The sequence below is a fragment of the Mizuhopecten yessoensis genome, unplaced genomic scaffold, assembly GCF_002113885.1.
Source record: "Mizuhopecten yessoensis strain PY_sf001 unplaced genomic scaffold, ASM211388v2 scaffold11033, whole genome shotgun sequence".
NCBI lineage: Eukaryota > Metazoa > Mollusca > Bivalvia > Pectinida > Pectinidae > Mizuhopecten > Mizuhopecten yessoensis.
This window is the reverse complement of record NW_018408845.1, coordinates 833,638-850,097: the sequence shown is the minus strand read 5'-3', so window position 1 is coordinate 850,097 and position 16,460 is coordinate 833,638. Positions and strand designations below refer to the sequence as shown.

The window sequence follows — 16,460 nt, the reverse complement described above, 5'->3', positions numbered from 1 at the left end:
AAACGGGAGGCCAAGTGGGCCTGAATCGCTCACTTGGATACTTTGACCCCGTGACCTACTTTGGCAAATAATCTGATTAAAAGCGGTATAACAAATAATATCCCAGGGTAGGGCCAGTCTCTGGAGCCAACATGTGTATCCAAATATGTTTTTGTTCAGCAATTATATTTATTGCTACAAAGTTGGGATAATAATAATATAATAATTTGAGGTTCTTATATACCGCTTTATCACAACATAGTTCGTAGGTCGTCTTAAAGCGATTCACAAATTATTATCCGTGTTTATAGGGCCTTTGCAACCAGCCAATACCTTTCTCAACTCCCTGGGAAGCATACAACCGGAGCTGCCATTTCGGGGCTAACAGCTAGCATTCAACAATTCTAGCACTGCCCAACCACGTACTCATTTACAGCCGAGTAGACTGGAACAAGCGGAGTAAAGTATCTTGCCGTGACTCGAACATGCAACCCTTCGGTCACGAGCCCGGCGTCCTACCACTAGACTACCGTGCCTCCATCTACCGTGCGGGGATCTCCAATGTTTCCATGTTATGATCCAGGGAATCACAGATCCCAAAGGCAATTCTGGTAGCATGGTTGTGTTAATCTCTTCATGCCTAGCAATAGTATTTGATTAACAGGTAGATATCTCAACCATTTCCATGTAATGACCCAGAGACTAAGTTACCAGGGGAGGGGCAAACACTGATGCCAATCCTTGTGGCATACTTTTATGTAAGGAAATTATATATATATATGGTTATTGGATGGGGATCTCTACTATTTCCAAGTTGTGACTCAGAAACTAAGTATTTTTATTGGGTGGCCCGACTCAAACTCAATTCCGATATCATACTTATTATTTCCACCTCTTCATGCTCAACAATTGTGTATGGTAATGGGGCTGGGATCTCAACCATTTTAAAGTAATGAACCAAAAACTAAGTCATCTCCTCTTTTGTACACATTTGAATCCCCACCACTAAGGTATGTTTAAAGTCACTTTTAGTTTTCCAATCTGCAGTTAAAGGGATGAAATTGTTTTAAGAAATTGTTGACAAATAACCAACGCCACAGTAAGACATTAAGCTCACTTTGGTCATGTGGACCAGACGAGCTAAAAACACTCCAAAAAATGTAAAGTTCATTGCAGTTTTTTATTGCTTTTTTCTGATTTCATTAACGAATCAGATTCACAGCTTTCATTATCAATATAATCATTCAAATAATTTATAACCGGCATTCATGATATTTTCCCTGTTAATCATTTTATGCTAAAATATTTCTTTCTATAGACAAATTGTAATTCTCTGGTGGTCTAGTATCCTGTGTCACAGGTGTTTTTAACAGTAAAGGAGAGGGATGACATAGTTAACACAGTGTAGAACAGTGTACAGCTAGATAGCTTAATAATATGATAGCACTTTGACAATTTTGTCCATTTTCTGACAGAGGTCACTTTGCTCTCGACCACCATTGACCTCTTTCATAAAGATTGACTAATGAAAAAATTCAATGTGAAATAGAATCATCCGGTACCTCAATAACCCATGTTGACCCCCTGTGACTTAAGTACCCTATAACCCATGTTGACCTGTGACACAGGATCACTTCAATGACTGGCTGACTTGGGAACCAGGATTACCCAGTGCCCAGATTGTACACTGTGACCAGTATTATATTCACAACCTTGGTCGACCTCTGTGACCTAGGATTGACAACCATGATCAAGGATCACCACAGGTTGACCCCTTAGATTGTGGTTGACCTGTCACATAAGTTCCATTCAATGACTCATGTTGACCACTGTGACCCAGGATTTCATCAAAGACCCAGGTTGACTACTGTGATGCAATGACATCTCCAACCAAAGTCAATTGCAGTGTGTCAAGCGAGATTCAGGCGAGTGATCAGACGACATCCACATTATAAACAGTGACACTATAAGGTAGGATTCTGTTTCTAGGTAGATGCCGTCCATTCTTATCCCGACATCCTTTTACAATGATGAGGCGGAATCCACATGTGAAATCGCTGTGATTAAAAATAATAAAAATCTATATGGAGGAAGCTTATTGAATTAAAGCGTTCAAGGCAACAACCCAGGTTATTTCTATAGGATCCACCGCTTATCAATCTCCATGGTAACACAGCCTCACTATGATATTTGTTTTACTCTGCTTTGCTCAGTTAAGTTTCGGGTGCTGTTCAACAGCTGATGCAAATTTGTCCGTTGTCAGGGCATTGGCACATCGTTCCGTACATTGTTGGGTTTGGAGTTAATCTTCATCTCCACTCGGTTAGGAGTCACATGACCAAAATGATCTTTGATGACAATCTGCGCCATTTTCCTTCGACCTTAAAAAGAAGGAAATCAACTTTCTTTTAATTTTTGATCAGATATACCTATCTTGTAATTCACCAATTTGTGTTTTAGTAGCAAATAAAAAAAAAACACAATTTGGAGTTATTTTCATTGCTTTGCCTTTGAACAAAAACTAACTAGTCCAGAGTTCTGAGCTCTACACTAGTTTAGGAACAGCGGAGTCTGAGCACTATATTAGCCAAAAGGATCAACTGAGCCCTGAAACCAAAACAGGTCCAAATAAATTCCCCCTGATCGATCACCCCATGACTGGTCAGAGAAAAAACAGAGTCCTAATCGTGGCCTGATCAGGTTAACACTGGCTGTGAACACTGGTCTTGTCGCAAGATTAGCCAGACCCAGAATTCTGGACATGCTAGATAACATTACCTTCTATGAGGTCCAAGTACAGCTTCAGGAAGTACATCTGGGCAGGCAAAGGTGTTCCGATGTAGTTAGAGCTCTGGAATGTAAACATGTGTATTAGACACTTTTATTTCACAAGTCTTTAGACTGACACTTTACGTTTCTCATGGCTGACCATCTCACAAGTCTTTAGACTGACACTTTACCATTCTCATGGCTGACCATCTCACGAGTCTTTGGACTGAAAATCTCACGATTCTCCAAGACTAATATATCACAATTCTCCAAAACTGAAATCTAACAATTATTTAAGACTGAAAATCTCTTTTGACTGACATTGCAAGCACAATGATGACAACGTGTCAATATTGCAAACTGAATGAGTTACACACTGATTTCAGTAATTTTTTGTTAACCCAATATATACATTCTACTGGTACTGAAAATTATATTCTTAACGTATAACAAATTACTAGAACATCAAACTGGTTCATATAAAACTATCCCCCGGAAGGACTCACCTCTCCCAGGTTGGCCATCGCTTTGTCATACTCTCCACGTATGGCGTGCGCTGTGGCCAAGTTATACTGCATTATAGCTTTGGCTTTTGTCAGATCTTTTGGTGACCATGGATACAGAGAACCTTTCAGAGAAATAAGACAATGTAAGTACACATCTAAAAGAGGAAAGTGACTGGATTATACTTTTCAATCTTAAAGCCGCGGTCACATCTTACGGTCACGCACATAGTTGACCATAGTGAAGGATGACCGTAGTTGACTGTATTAGACCATAGGGGACCTTAGTTAAACGTATTAAACCTAGTTAGACATAGTTCACATAGTTTGAAATTCAAGAAACCCATGATTTGGCCGTGGTTAGCCCAAACATTTTTAACATGTTCAAAATATCTCTCTACAGTGAGTTTGGATGCCAAATCTCTACTGTGACCGTAGTCTGAACGTAGTTGAGCTTAGCTGACCGTAGCTGCCCGTAGTGTGACCCTGGTTAACTGTAACCATTTTGCTCCTAGTTCAACGTATTTGGACATATTTACACGTAGTTCACACTACTTTCTTTATATTTCCTCTTTCGCCAATTTTGAACCTACTTCATGGCAGAGCAGCAACTTCAACCTAGTCAACTGTAGTGGCACTACAGTCAACTACGTTCACCTGACCTACGGTCAATTACATCCGTGACCGTATGATGACCTTTAGTAAGGACAAATTTTCCATAATTTCAAAATGTATATTACATTCAAATAGTTCCTTGCAATAATGATTTAGAATTCCTTCCCATTTGTCTACAAACCTTTGGCTTCTGATGGTTCTTGGTCTTTTTCTCCTTTGTCCAATTTATCTCCCTTGTCATTTTTATCTGAAGTAGAAATATTTATGATTTGAAAAAACGGTTTTGGTCAAAGATTCTTATTGTTTGTTAACCTATGAATACTAACTAGTTCCAACACGTCAGTTAAAGCCTCGTACATTCTAAGGCCAGAGGAAATAGGGTCTGGTACCTGTGAAGCCAACGTTAAAGAGGATATTTACATATTATAAAAACAATACTGTGATGGAGATATGTTTTATACAAAGAATATTGTGTAAGAAATGATTCAGCGACAAATGATCAGAGAAGTCATGGGTCAGTTTAAACCAGCTTTACTGTATATACCTGCTAATACTCATCATTCTTATCACCCATCTATGAACCTCAGTTTACAAATTTAACTGGAGCTTTCCACAATCTCTGTTCTCCTAACACTAACAATCTTTTTTGTTTCCATGTTCAGAACATTTATGTACCTTGTTCCGATTTCTGCTCTGGTGGATTTGTACTGATATCCACAACCGTCTCCGGATTCAGATGCTGTATGGCGTCTGCTATCTTATCCATGGAGACAAGAGCCTCTGCCATGTACAAGTGGCCAAGGTACCTAGATTAATTAAAGTGATCCAGTCAAAACAATCATGTGACAATGATTTATAATTTATCTTGATAATTTGAAAATGAGAATACTTGGCCTACTTTGTTCATTAAAATCAGATGTACTGTTGTGTTATTTGTATATGATGAGTTTGTCCACAGGTAACAAACCTCTGTGCCCCTGATAGTCGAGGTTGTCGTAGGAGATTCTCAGCATGTTGTAGAGCCAGAGCATAGTCATACAGACACAGAGACACATAGGCTGCTGCTGCCAGAATAGAGCACCTGTCAAAAACAAACATCCATGTGATAAAGAATCAAAACCAAGCATCTTTATCATACAGAATCAAATCAGGACAGATCACCTTTAAATTGGACATGTGAATATGTCACCTAGCAACATGTAGCATATGCAAAACAAACAAAGCATCAATTTCATACAGAAGCAAAGAAGATCAGAATCAATAGTAGCAAATAGTTGTACTAAAACAACACTCTTTTGAACAAGAGGCTCAGAGGGCCTGTATCGCTCACCTGGAAATGTTAACAAAATTGAAGTTGAAATAGCCAGATGTTGCTGCACATGTATACGTAATACATGGTTAGTCAGGGGTTATATTTATATGCAATTGGACAAAATCCTGTCATTCCAACAGAAAAAGAAGGAATTTGAAGAGTTTGTTATGTTTCCACTATTGGGCCTGGCCCCTCTGCCCCCAGCGGGGTCAGACCCACCATTGATACAAAATTAGTTCCCCTTCACCCAAGGATGCTTTAGACAAAATATGAACATAATCCTCCTACAGAAGAAAAAGAAGACTTTTCAAGAATTTGCTAAATTACCCCTATTGGGCCCCACCCCTCAGGCCCAAGGGGGGTCCGACCCACCATTTATACAAATTGATTAACCGTCCCAAAAGAATGCTACCTTTATTTCACCTATTCGACCCCGCCACTCTGCCCCCACGAGGCCACACCAACAGTTTATACAAAATTTAGTCCCCTCGGACCAAGGACGATTAAAACTAATTAAAGATAAAATCCATTTATACAAAATAGATTAACCTCCCCAAAAGGATGCTACTGTTCAAATTTGGTCAAAATACCTTCATCCCCATGGAAGCAAAAGGATATTAAAGCTATCCCTCTATATCCCTTAGTGGGCCTGCCTCTCTGCCCCCAGGGGGGTGAGGCCCACCCTTTATACAACATTGGTTCCCCTTCAACGAAGGGTGCTTCACACCAAATTTGGACATAACCATGTCATTTCTACAGCAGAAGAAGAATTTTTATGAACTTGCTATGTTTCCCCTATTGGGCCCTGCCCCTCTGCTCCAAGAGGGGCCTCACTCACTGTTTATACAAAATTGAGTCCCTTTGGCCCAAGGATGATTAAAACTAATTAAAAATAAAATCCCTTAATCCCTATGGTAGAAGAAGGATTTTTAAGGTTTTACCTCTATTTCACCTATTCAACCCCGCCACTCTGCCCCCATGGGGCCACATCAACAGTTTATACAAAATTTAGTCCCCTTTGACCAAGGATGATTAAAACTAATTAAAGATAAAATCCCTTAATCCCTATGGTAGAAGAAGGATTTTAAAGGATTTACCTATATTTCACCTATTCGACCCCTCTGCCCCCAGGGGGGGGGGNNNNGGGGGGCCACACCAACAGTTTATACAAAATTGAGTCCCCTTGGCCCAAGAATGCTTTAGACTAAATAAGGATGAATTCCCTTAATCCCTACGGTAGAAGAAGGATTTTAAAGGTTTTACCTCAATTTCCCTATTTGGCCCTGCCCCTCTGCCTCCAGTGGGGCCACATCCACTTTTTATACAAAATGGAGTCCCCTTGGCACAAGGCTGCTCCAGACTAAATTAGGATAAAATCCCTTAATCCCTACAGTAGCAGAAGGATTTTAAAGAATTCACCCCTATTCGACCCCACCCCTCTGCCCCCAGGGGGGCCACACCAACAGTTTATACAAAATTGAGTCCCCTTTGGCCCAAGAATGCTTCAGACTAAATTAGGACAAAATCCCTTAATCCCTACAGTAGCCGAAGGATTTTAAAGGTTTCACCTCTATTTCCCCTATTTGGCCTGCCCCCAGGGGGGCCACACCCACCATTTATACAAAATTGAGTCCCCTTGGCTTAAGGATGCTCCTGACCAAATTTAGTCAAAATCTACTAGGCCGTTCAGGACAAGTAGCGTTTTAAAGGAAAAGTTGATGGACGATGGACTGACGGACGACAGACGCTGCGGTATGGCATAAGCTCGGACCAGGTGAGCTAAAAATCCATTACAAATGTCACACAACTATAAACCTGGTTTTCTTTCTTGTCACACCAGCTATTGTTTATCATACCTGAGATTGGCTACCTCCATAGCTCGCATTGGGTTGCCAGGTGGAGCAGGAACCAGCACCATTTCTGGGGGAGTCTTACTGAAAGGTAGATATGAGTATGACATATAATTTACAACCAATTATTATTCAAAAGAACACATTCATTTCTATGTCTGCAGAACTATAGGACTATCTTCCACAAACATGAAACTACCATATCCATGTTTAGTGAAGGTGTCCTGTATTGCGATTCCAGGATATGATAAATTTCCCTCAGGTTCCAGGGTTCTTACAAGATATGTACATAATTATTGCACCAATATGATAACAACAGGTTCTACAGTACTCACACTCCCTCCTGGTCCTCGGCCGGTGTGGGTTGTACATTGAGGGGATCCTCTCGTAGAAGAAGCAGGGCATTTTTCAGACAAAGGGCAGCAAACTCAAGATTGGGGGCGGGTATTGCCGGTGTACCAGGGCTGTGGGGAAAGACGAGGAAAGTCATTGGCTAAGTGGTCTCCCTCTCACAAACATCATATAGTTATGTAATATCTATCTTTATGGAATCTAGATAGGGATACCCCTGACAAAATCTATGTAAAATGTCCACATATTAAAACAAAGGTATTTTAAGTGGTTCACGATTAAGCCTAATATTATGAATTTGTGCCACAACAGTTCCTGCTGCAAATGATGCAGTATTGCATTTAGCTAACAAGTTTTTTTAAGAGATAACACATGGACACTTTTACTGGATTGCATAAAAGTTCAAAAAACTGTAATTTCTACTTTTAGATGACATTAAGTTTAGCTCCCTACCTTGATCTGTTTTTGTGAATGCCTGGACCAAGTCGTAACTTCCTGTGGATGCCACTCCCATCTGACCCCTGAATGACTTCTAGTCTTCGTTCTAATTTTCTGTCATCATCATTATTCTAAACAAAACAAAGATATCTCTAGATTATAAATCACGTTTTGCTTGAATATAAAATTGTTATTGCTGAAATCTTCATATACTTAAGCAACTTACAACAAACAGTTTCTTGAACTGAAAGCAAAAAACTAAATAAAAGACGTTCTCCATGGTTATCATCATAATGATCTGGAATGTCAATTTTTCTACAAATAATAAAAAGTTACATGAATTAAGTGAATCGGGTTACATATTTTATTTATTTATTATTATCTTGTGCAAAATATACCTGTGAAAATGTACATTTGGTTTACTGTTATATTTATTAACATAAAGTGTAATGACTGGTATGTCTTTACCATCAGAGCATGCTTCCATACAACATAGCACATTATCATTCAACAGACTAAAACAGCTTACTTTGCTCTGAATACAGGATGTTGATTTATTTATTAAGGGTATGATCTGATATGTTCATTGAAAATATTTCTTACATATCAGTAAAATAGTCTATGGTTGCCTTTAATTTGTGTTACTAATAGAATTTGTTATATTTGTAACAACTTTTTAAAGGTTCAGATGAATCTTGGTGAGAATGTAGGGTGAAATACATAAACATATGAAACAGTAATATTAATGTCAGAAACATTTCTTTTAAGGCAACTACAACAGAAACGTAAATTAAAAAGAGCACAATTTGATTTTTGAATATTTTTTATGCCATCACTTAATTAAACTAATTCACAAAACAAGACAGAAGGGAGGTAATTCCTTACAACCTCATCATACCCACCTCTCTGTTGGCCATTATACAACACTCCGCGAGCCGTAGCCACAGCCGAGGGTTGATACGGAACACCTGTACAGCCTCCACCAGACACTCAAACGCACCCAGGGGATTGCCACAATGCAGCAGCTGTATACCCATGTTGTACAACAACTCGTAGTGGCGACTCACACCTATCATGTTTAATGGCTTCCCATTCAGATTCTTATCTAAAGAAAAGAAAATTATAGTATTTTAATGTATGAAACATGAATCTTATACTACAATAACATGGTCTATTCCTTACTACCTGTGTTGAGGCAATTTAATAATTAAAGATTGTTTCTTCTAATTCTTCTCACCTCTGGGTAACTGTCATAATATTTCTCTTGGTTTTTTCCCCCCAATAAGCTCAACATATTCAAAATTTGAAAATGTTATATTCCTTTTGCATTCTGAATAGCAACAATTTTCTGGAATAACAAGTTCAAGATTTGTCAATATTATTTGGACAATTTCTGTTGATATCTCCAAAGAGGATTATGACCGTCCAATTACAGTTGTATACCCAAGATGTCATCAACTGAAATGGTATGTGAATGTTTGCTCCAATACAAATTAATTCTGAGGTAATTAAATTTGATTCTTGTAAAGCTATGATCAATTAAAGAAGGAGATGTAGCCATCAATAAGTAGTAAGCATGGTATCCAAATAAAGAAAGGAAACTTAATAGTATTAAAAGTTTAACTGTTATGGATATTAAGTTAACCAGGTTTTGATGGTAAAGTTAAACTGTTACGGATATTAAGTTAACTAGGTATTGATGGTAAAGTTTAACTGTTACGGATATTAAGTTAACTAGGTATTGATGGTAAAGTTTAACTGTTATGGATATTAAGTTAACTAGGTATTGATGGTAAAGTTTAACTGTTATGGATATTAAGTTAACTAGGTATTGATGGTAAAGTTTAACTGTTATGGATATTAAGTTAACCAGGTTTTGATGGTAAAGTTTAACTGTTATGGATATTAAGTTAACCAGGTTTTGATGGTAAAGTTAAACTGTTACGGATATTAAGTTAACTAGGTATTGATGGTAAAGTTTAACTGTTACGGATATTAAGTTAACTAGGTATTGATGGTAAAGTTTAACTGTTATGGATATTAAGTTAACTAGGTATTGATGGTAAAGTTTAACTGTTATGGATATTAAGTTAACCAGGTTTTGATGGTAAAGTTTAACTGTTATGGATATTAAGTTAACCAGGTATTAATGGTAAAGTTAAACTGTTACAGATATTAAGTTAACCAGGTTTTGATGGTAAAGTTAAACTGTTACATAAATTAAGTTAACTAGGTATTGATTATAAAGTTGAACTGTTATGGATATCAAACTAACAGGGACTATTTAACTCACGCTGCTCTGCTCCTCGGCGAAGATCTTTGATTGCATTCTCATTTTCCTGAATGGCCTTTCTAAAGTTAAATGCTCCATTGTGATGTTTACGCATGTGAAAATGAACACATCCCATATTGTTATAGTACATTACTGGCAGGCACTCTCCTGACTCTGTGAACAGTTGCACAAATGAAGGTGGCCCCAACATTTTGATTGTTTTACGATAATTGCCTCTTAGGTATTCAAAGTTACTCTTCAGAAATATCACAGATGTGTTCTGTAAAAGGAATAGAGTAATTAGTAAACAAATATTAATTATTTAATAATTCACATGCAACAATTTTTTATATATATATAAATCGGAACACAAAGACATATGTAAGGTGCCATGTCAGAAGTCATGCCTGTTCCAATGACATAGCAGAGCATAAAAGTTGTCATCATATCTGGACCTCATGGCAAACAATCGTTCACACCAATCTGATGGTCTAATCCTGAGAGAAAAAATAGTCTGAATAAAAATTTGGCAAATAATGTGATATAGTATATAAGCTCACCAAAATGTGAACATCTAAAGAAATGTGTATTTTGTTCGATCAGCAAATAACGTATACCATGTACTCACAATTGCCTGGGTATTACCATGTACTCACAATTGCCTGGGTATTATCATGTTCTCACCATGGCCTGGGTATTACCATGTACTCACCATTGCCTGAGTATTACCATTTTTCATTTCAACAAATTTTATTTCATTTAGAAAAAGGATTGAACAACAGGCATAGCCTATATTAGTTCTCTCCTAAAGGTAACAATGAGTGTTTATGCCTGGGTATTACAATTGTACTCACCATTGCCTGGGTATTCCCATGTACTCACCATTGCCTGGGTACAACCATGTACTCACCATGGCCTGGGGATAACCATGTACTCACCATTGCCTGGGCATTACCATGTACTCACCATGGCCTGGGGATAACCATGTACTCACCATTGCCTGGGCATTACCATGTACTCACCATGGCCTGGGAATTACCATGTACTCACCATGGCCTGGGTATTACCATGTACCCACAATTGCCTGGGTATTATCATGTTCTCGCCATGGCCTGGGTATTACCATGTACACACCATTGCCTTGGTATTACCATGTACTCCCCATTGCCTTGGTATTACCATGTCATCCCCATTGCCTGGGTATACAATGTACTAACCATTGCTTGGGTATTACCATGTACTAACCATTGCCTGGGTATTACCATGCACTCACCATTGCCTGGGTATACAATGTGCTCACCATTGCCTGGGTATACAATGTGCTCACCATTGCCTGGGTATACAATGTGCTCACCATTGCCTGGGTATACAATGTACTAACCATTGCTTGGGTATTACCATGTACTAACCATTGCCTGGGTATTACCATGCACTCACCATGGCCTGGGTATTACCAGGTACTCACCATTGCCTTGGTATTACCATGCACTCACCATTGCCTGGGTATACAATGTGCTCACCATTGCCTGGGTATACAATGTACTCTCCATTGCCTGGGTATTACCATGTACTCACCATGGCCTGGGTATTACCATGTACTCACCATTGCCTTGGTATAACCATGTACTCATCATTGCCTGGGTATAACTATGTACTCACCATTGCCTGGGTATTACCATTTTTCATTTCAACAAATTTTATTTCATTTAGAAAAAGGATTGAACAACAGGCATAGCCTATATTAGTTCTCTCCTAAAGGTAACAATGAGTGTTTATGCCTGGGTATTACAATTGTACTCACCATTGCCTGGGTATTCATCAAAGACTTTATCTCTCTCTTACAGGACTTCATAGATTTCATCATTAATAAGCACCGTGTTTTGAACTGCAATAAGGAAATGTGAAATTAATCCAGACAATGAATGAGGATCATGAGGAATAAATTTATCGGTAAATCTAACTCATTTTATGATAAATTTGTTATATTAAGATTCTGCATCTCAACAAAATACACGAAATATTTTTTCTGGGAATATTTTCTTGATTGAGGTCAGAGGTCAAAATACAGGTTGCAGTGATGTTGTTTTGTTTGTGACATGCAAATTTGCTTGGCGATAATATTGTATCAAATTTGATGATTCTGCATACACTTTGCAATATATGACTATTAATACATGTGACTTTTAAAACCAAATAAGAGATAAAGGATGGCTTATTTTAGGTGTATGAGCTCCAGAAATATTTCTTTATTAGTATCCAACTCTTCATTACAGTACCATGCTGATTTTAGGTTTCCACAACTCTGATGCTTCAGAATCCTCCTTGTTTTCTTTCTCAGTTTTTTCCTTGCTTCCATTGAACATTGTTTTTTCTGCATAACTCAGCATTCCAATAGCTTTTTCTGGCTGTAATTAAATAATGAAAAATATACAATATTTAAATACAATATATTTATATCATATTATATATTAGCCAATATTTCAATGATGAAACTATGGAAAGAATTCATTTGTATATATTAAACCCTATATTAAAACAAAGAATGTGGTTTCGTTTGCAAAGTTGGCTTATACAAAAAAGTTCAAATTTATTTGATAAAACTTGATTCCACAAATTGAGCATGATGTACACTACATTACACTTAGTTGTGTAAGCCTTACCTGGAAAGTACACAGGTACAACTCCACGAGTAACATGACAGCTTTTCTAGCCAAGGCTTCTTCTATAGGAGACCAGGAAGAGATGGGGAAACAGGATAGGTTTTTAGAAGACTCAAAATTATTTTCTAGGTATATACATGTTCATGAATATAACAATATTAAAAAAAAGACACAAAATACCCAAGAGGGATCATGGTCCCCAACATATTCTATGTTAGTGTCACCTTTTCCCTTAATTCTCTTATCTGTTTGATTGATAATCATCTTAACATTAAATATCTTGTGATTACTTTTGATCAACACTTCCTGTTTGATATTGTCCATTCTAAGTCAGGTCGTTCGTTCACATATCGACTAGTGTGTGAAAAAGAGAACAAGAAATATTGCTGACTTCAGGTGTCCATTGTTACTTCTTACAAGCTAAAAAAATCAGGAACAACATACCTATTAAGTTAACTGTTTGAGAAAAATGTGTAATTCTGTAAAACTGTGATACAAACTTCCATATTCAAATTTAATTAAAACCAAAATGCAATGCAGGTTCTGTTCACCCCTTTTTGAAATTTCATTCATATTCAAAGAGTCAGTTTTTCTGGTCCTTTATAAGATCATTGCTTTACACAAAAATATCAAAACATCATCACCATGTGAACGTGCTTATCAAAACTTATTTCATTTCAAATGTAAGCTGAAAATATATCAAAGTTAAAAAAAAAGTAGGTCAAGATATTAACTGGGGTCAAGTGTTGCCATACCACAAACATCGTTCCAGTCTTCAACAATTTGAATGACTCATTTCATATTTAATTCTTTCAATTATCATGACTTTTAATATGTTTTGTTGTCAAAATGATTTTTACCCAGAGGTTCGATGAACTGGAAGAGTTTGTCTAGGATGTTGAGAGCAGCTTTGTACTGTCGGAGGTGGTACAGTACCACAGCCTGGTTGTAGTAGATAACACTATGGTCCACATCCTCCAGGCTTTCACTGTTGTTGATGTTCACATTTGCCTACACAAATACAATGATGACAATCAACCATCTTTTAAACATTCAAAATTCCATCTTCTTTATATAAAATGATAAAGGTATACTGGTCAGTGTATGTTACCAAACTCTTTCAATAAATTGTATTTCAAAAGTTTTGTAGATAATGTGTCCATTTTATATATAAAAAAAAAAATGCTGGTGTATTCTTGAAATAAAGTTTCAAAATATTAAAAAGTAAAAAGAAAAAAATGACCTCTGTATTTTATTTCTCAGGAAAGTTGAAATATTTCTTGGATAAATAGAAATGGAAAAGTTTAAACGTTGGATGTGCTAGAGGAAAAATAAAGGGCCATAACTTTTGTAAAATTTAAGAAAATGTAAGATTTCATGTTATAGTCATTTTCAATTCATATAATCACACCCTTTTGTAACATTACATTAAGCCTAAATGAATATCCGTCAAACTAATTTGGTTACAGCTTTGATGATGAAATTAGAATTCCTGATACATTGTAGGTGTTTAACCGATTTGCCAAACTTACCATAAGACACACTGATGACAGTCTATCACGGAACTCATCTGTTGTGAGAAAGCCACTTTGATAGAACTCAGCTACAGCCTTGTTATGCACCACTTTTGGATCTGTGCTCCTTTGAGCAATCAACTTGTGCATGATATTACAACATGCACCATATTGTTTTTGATTGAATTCCTGAAGTGCCTGATTGGCTAATTCTTTCTGTTGCTCGGTAACTGATGGAACTGGAGGAGGAGATTCAACTACCTCTGCAGAATCCTCTTTGTTCTCAGCCATTTCTGTTATCAGATATCTAAAAAGAAGTTGGTAAGAAAATTACTTATTAATTTGACAATTAGAAATAATGTGAACAGCATATTTTTTAATTTTATACCAAATCTAAATTACACAAAGAAAGAAATCATGATTCCAACTAGAAAAAATACTTATAGTCAAGAAGTGTCAAAATAGTTTAAATGGCATTAACTTTGGTGTCAGGTTGTTTCGCCCTAAATCCTATTTGCCTTGGGTCATTTCACACTTAAGTTGTTTCGCCCTAAAACATTTTTAAAGTGAAATGTTTTAGTCCTGTTTAGTTGTGTAGGGCGAAGACAGTCAAATTTCAACTTTTTCTAGGTCTCCTTTAATCTTTTTGACATTTGACTCGTTAGATTTGTGCATGGTCGACCGGATCTGCACATACAATGTAGCTACACCTGCATGAAATTCTTTCGACATCCCAATTGTTTGTGATCCATAAAATAAAATAATCGTTTAAATCATTTTAAACATTTCGACAGATACTTATCACTTAACAATATATTTATATTAGGACGAAACAACTTTGGTCGAACTGGATTTAGGGCGAAACGACCCGGATCATTTGCTTTACCATGGTAATATCTGGTTTAATCATTAATATGAAGAAAATAAAAGTGGCTAAATATTAGTAGATATAATCTCTCTTGATCCGCCATTGATCGATGCATGACTTAAAATGATATCTTTCTATGTGTAGATCCTTAAAGACACAACATACGTGATTTTAGTGGGTTTTTTTGTACGACTGGTGAGTTATTCAAGCTACTGAATGGTCATATATTTGCCTACCGACATGGCACTGACACTCTACATACTTCTACTGTACCATCCCTCTACTGTAGCGGTCAACAGGTTTATTTTACAGTATTTGAAATTTTGCATGTAATGGCGGATACTAAAAGTAACTTTCAATTTAACAATGATACTGAATAGTTTTACCTGACTATAAATGCATAAACTCCGATTCGTGAAACAACTTTTATCGGTGAACAAACGCTTGCATGGGCGCCGCCATGTTTTTCCTAAACTCTTTCAGCGCCCCCTATCGGACACATCTCAAATAATATACAGGGGCCGGTATCTACATTCCACTGTGATAATACTATAATGGACTCAGTGATGATATCACCATAATAATTGCATGATGAAATCGTATCACTATAACGAATGGCGATATCAATATATAGTGTTTAGATGATTTTAGTGCAGAGACGTATATATCACAAATCAATAACAGTTCTCTGGTGATATTTTCAATTAAATAAATCAATAAGTGACAAACTGTAACTAATTGTTGATATCACTTTAACGAATGAGTGATATAACCAGTTTATTTTAACTTTAATAACTTGAATTGTTGATGATAGGAATTGGTGGAATAGTGGACCGGAAAACGGCGCCCATACGATATACAATTTACTACGACATTGGAACGGATGGGACATAAATGAAATTACCTGACAATTAATAACATTTCAGCCAAAGATATGAAGAAGTTGAAAAATGGGGAAATATCGATAAAAAAATGAGCATATATATATATTATGTAACACAGATAAGATTAGCGAGGAGTTCCGTTGTACTCTAGAGTGCTCAGAACTTCGTATCGACAAACAAATCTGCTTACTTGATCCATATTCTTTTTTGAACAAGCAAACGTTTTGAAAAAAATCTTCTGATTAAGAAATTGTCAAAAAAGAAAGAAGAAAAAAAGTGAAAAATATCTGTAAATGTATTACATGCAATGATAATGTATTTGTCCTTCTGTATGAAACGGTTTTAATATATGCTGTTCATATACTGAGCTAGTTTTCAATACAATTCATTCTTTATCAACGAATTTGTATCTGAAACTTGTTGCAATGCCATTTTCATTTTATTT

At 36.7% G+C, this 16,460-nt stretch overlaps 1 protein-coding gene across 2 annotated transcripts; it reads right to left on the bottom strand.

Moving 5' to 3' along the window:
* Positions 1-1,149: 1,149 nt before the first annotated feature.
* On the bottom strand, positions 1,150-15,616 carry LOC110464796 (CCR4-NOT transcription complex subunit 10-like). Of its 2 annotated transcripts, none has more exons than XM_021520222.1 (17): positions 15,518-15,616; positions 14,282-14,570; positions 13,610-13,760; positions 12,750-12,811; positions 12,366-12,494; positions 11,891-11,974; positions 10,111-10,369; positions 8,720-8,922; positions 7,833-7,948; positions 7,364-7,492; positions 7,035-7,112; positions 4,834-4,947; positions 4,542-4,672; positions 4,048-4,113; positions 3,255-3,376; positions 2,758-2,830; positions 1,150-2,360 (listed from the first exon to the last, which is right to left on the bottom strand). In XM_021520222.1, exons 2-17 carry the CDS (start codon positions 14,552-14,554, stop codon positions 2,239-2,241), a joined length of 2,112 nt encoding a protein of 703 aa, XP_021375897.1. In that variant the 5' UTR covers positions 14,555-14,570; positions 15,518-15,616; the 3' UTR covers positions 1,150-2,238. The 2 variants fall into 2 exon arrangements, with proteins under 2 accessions (XP_021375897.1, XP_021375898.1); XM_021520223.1 differs by having other exon boundaries at positions 12,750-12,808.
* Between the last annotated feature and the right edge of the window lie 844 nt (positions 15,617-16,460).

Coding starts and splice junctions, on each gene's coding strand:
- LOC110464796 (XM_021520222.1), bottom strand. CDS start 14,554: ATGGCTGAGAACAAAGAGGATTCTGCAGAGGTAGTTGAATCTCCTCCT. Junction 10,370..11,890: donor TGATGAATACCCAGGCAATG/GTGAGTACAATT, acceptor TTCCTTTTACAG/AACACATCTGTGATATTTCT. Junction 8,923..10,110: donor TCGCCGAGGAGCAGAGCAGC/GTGAGTTAAATA, acceptor TCTTTTCTTTAG/ATAAGAATCTGAATGGGAAG.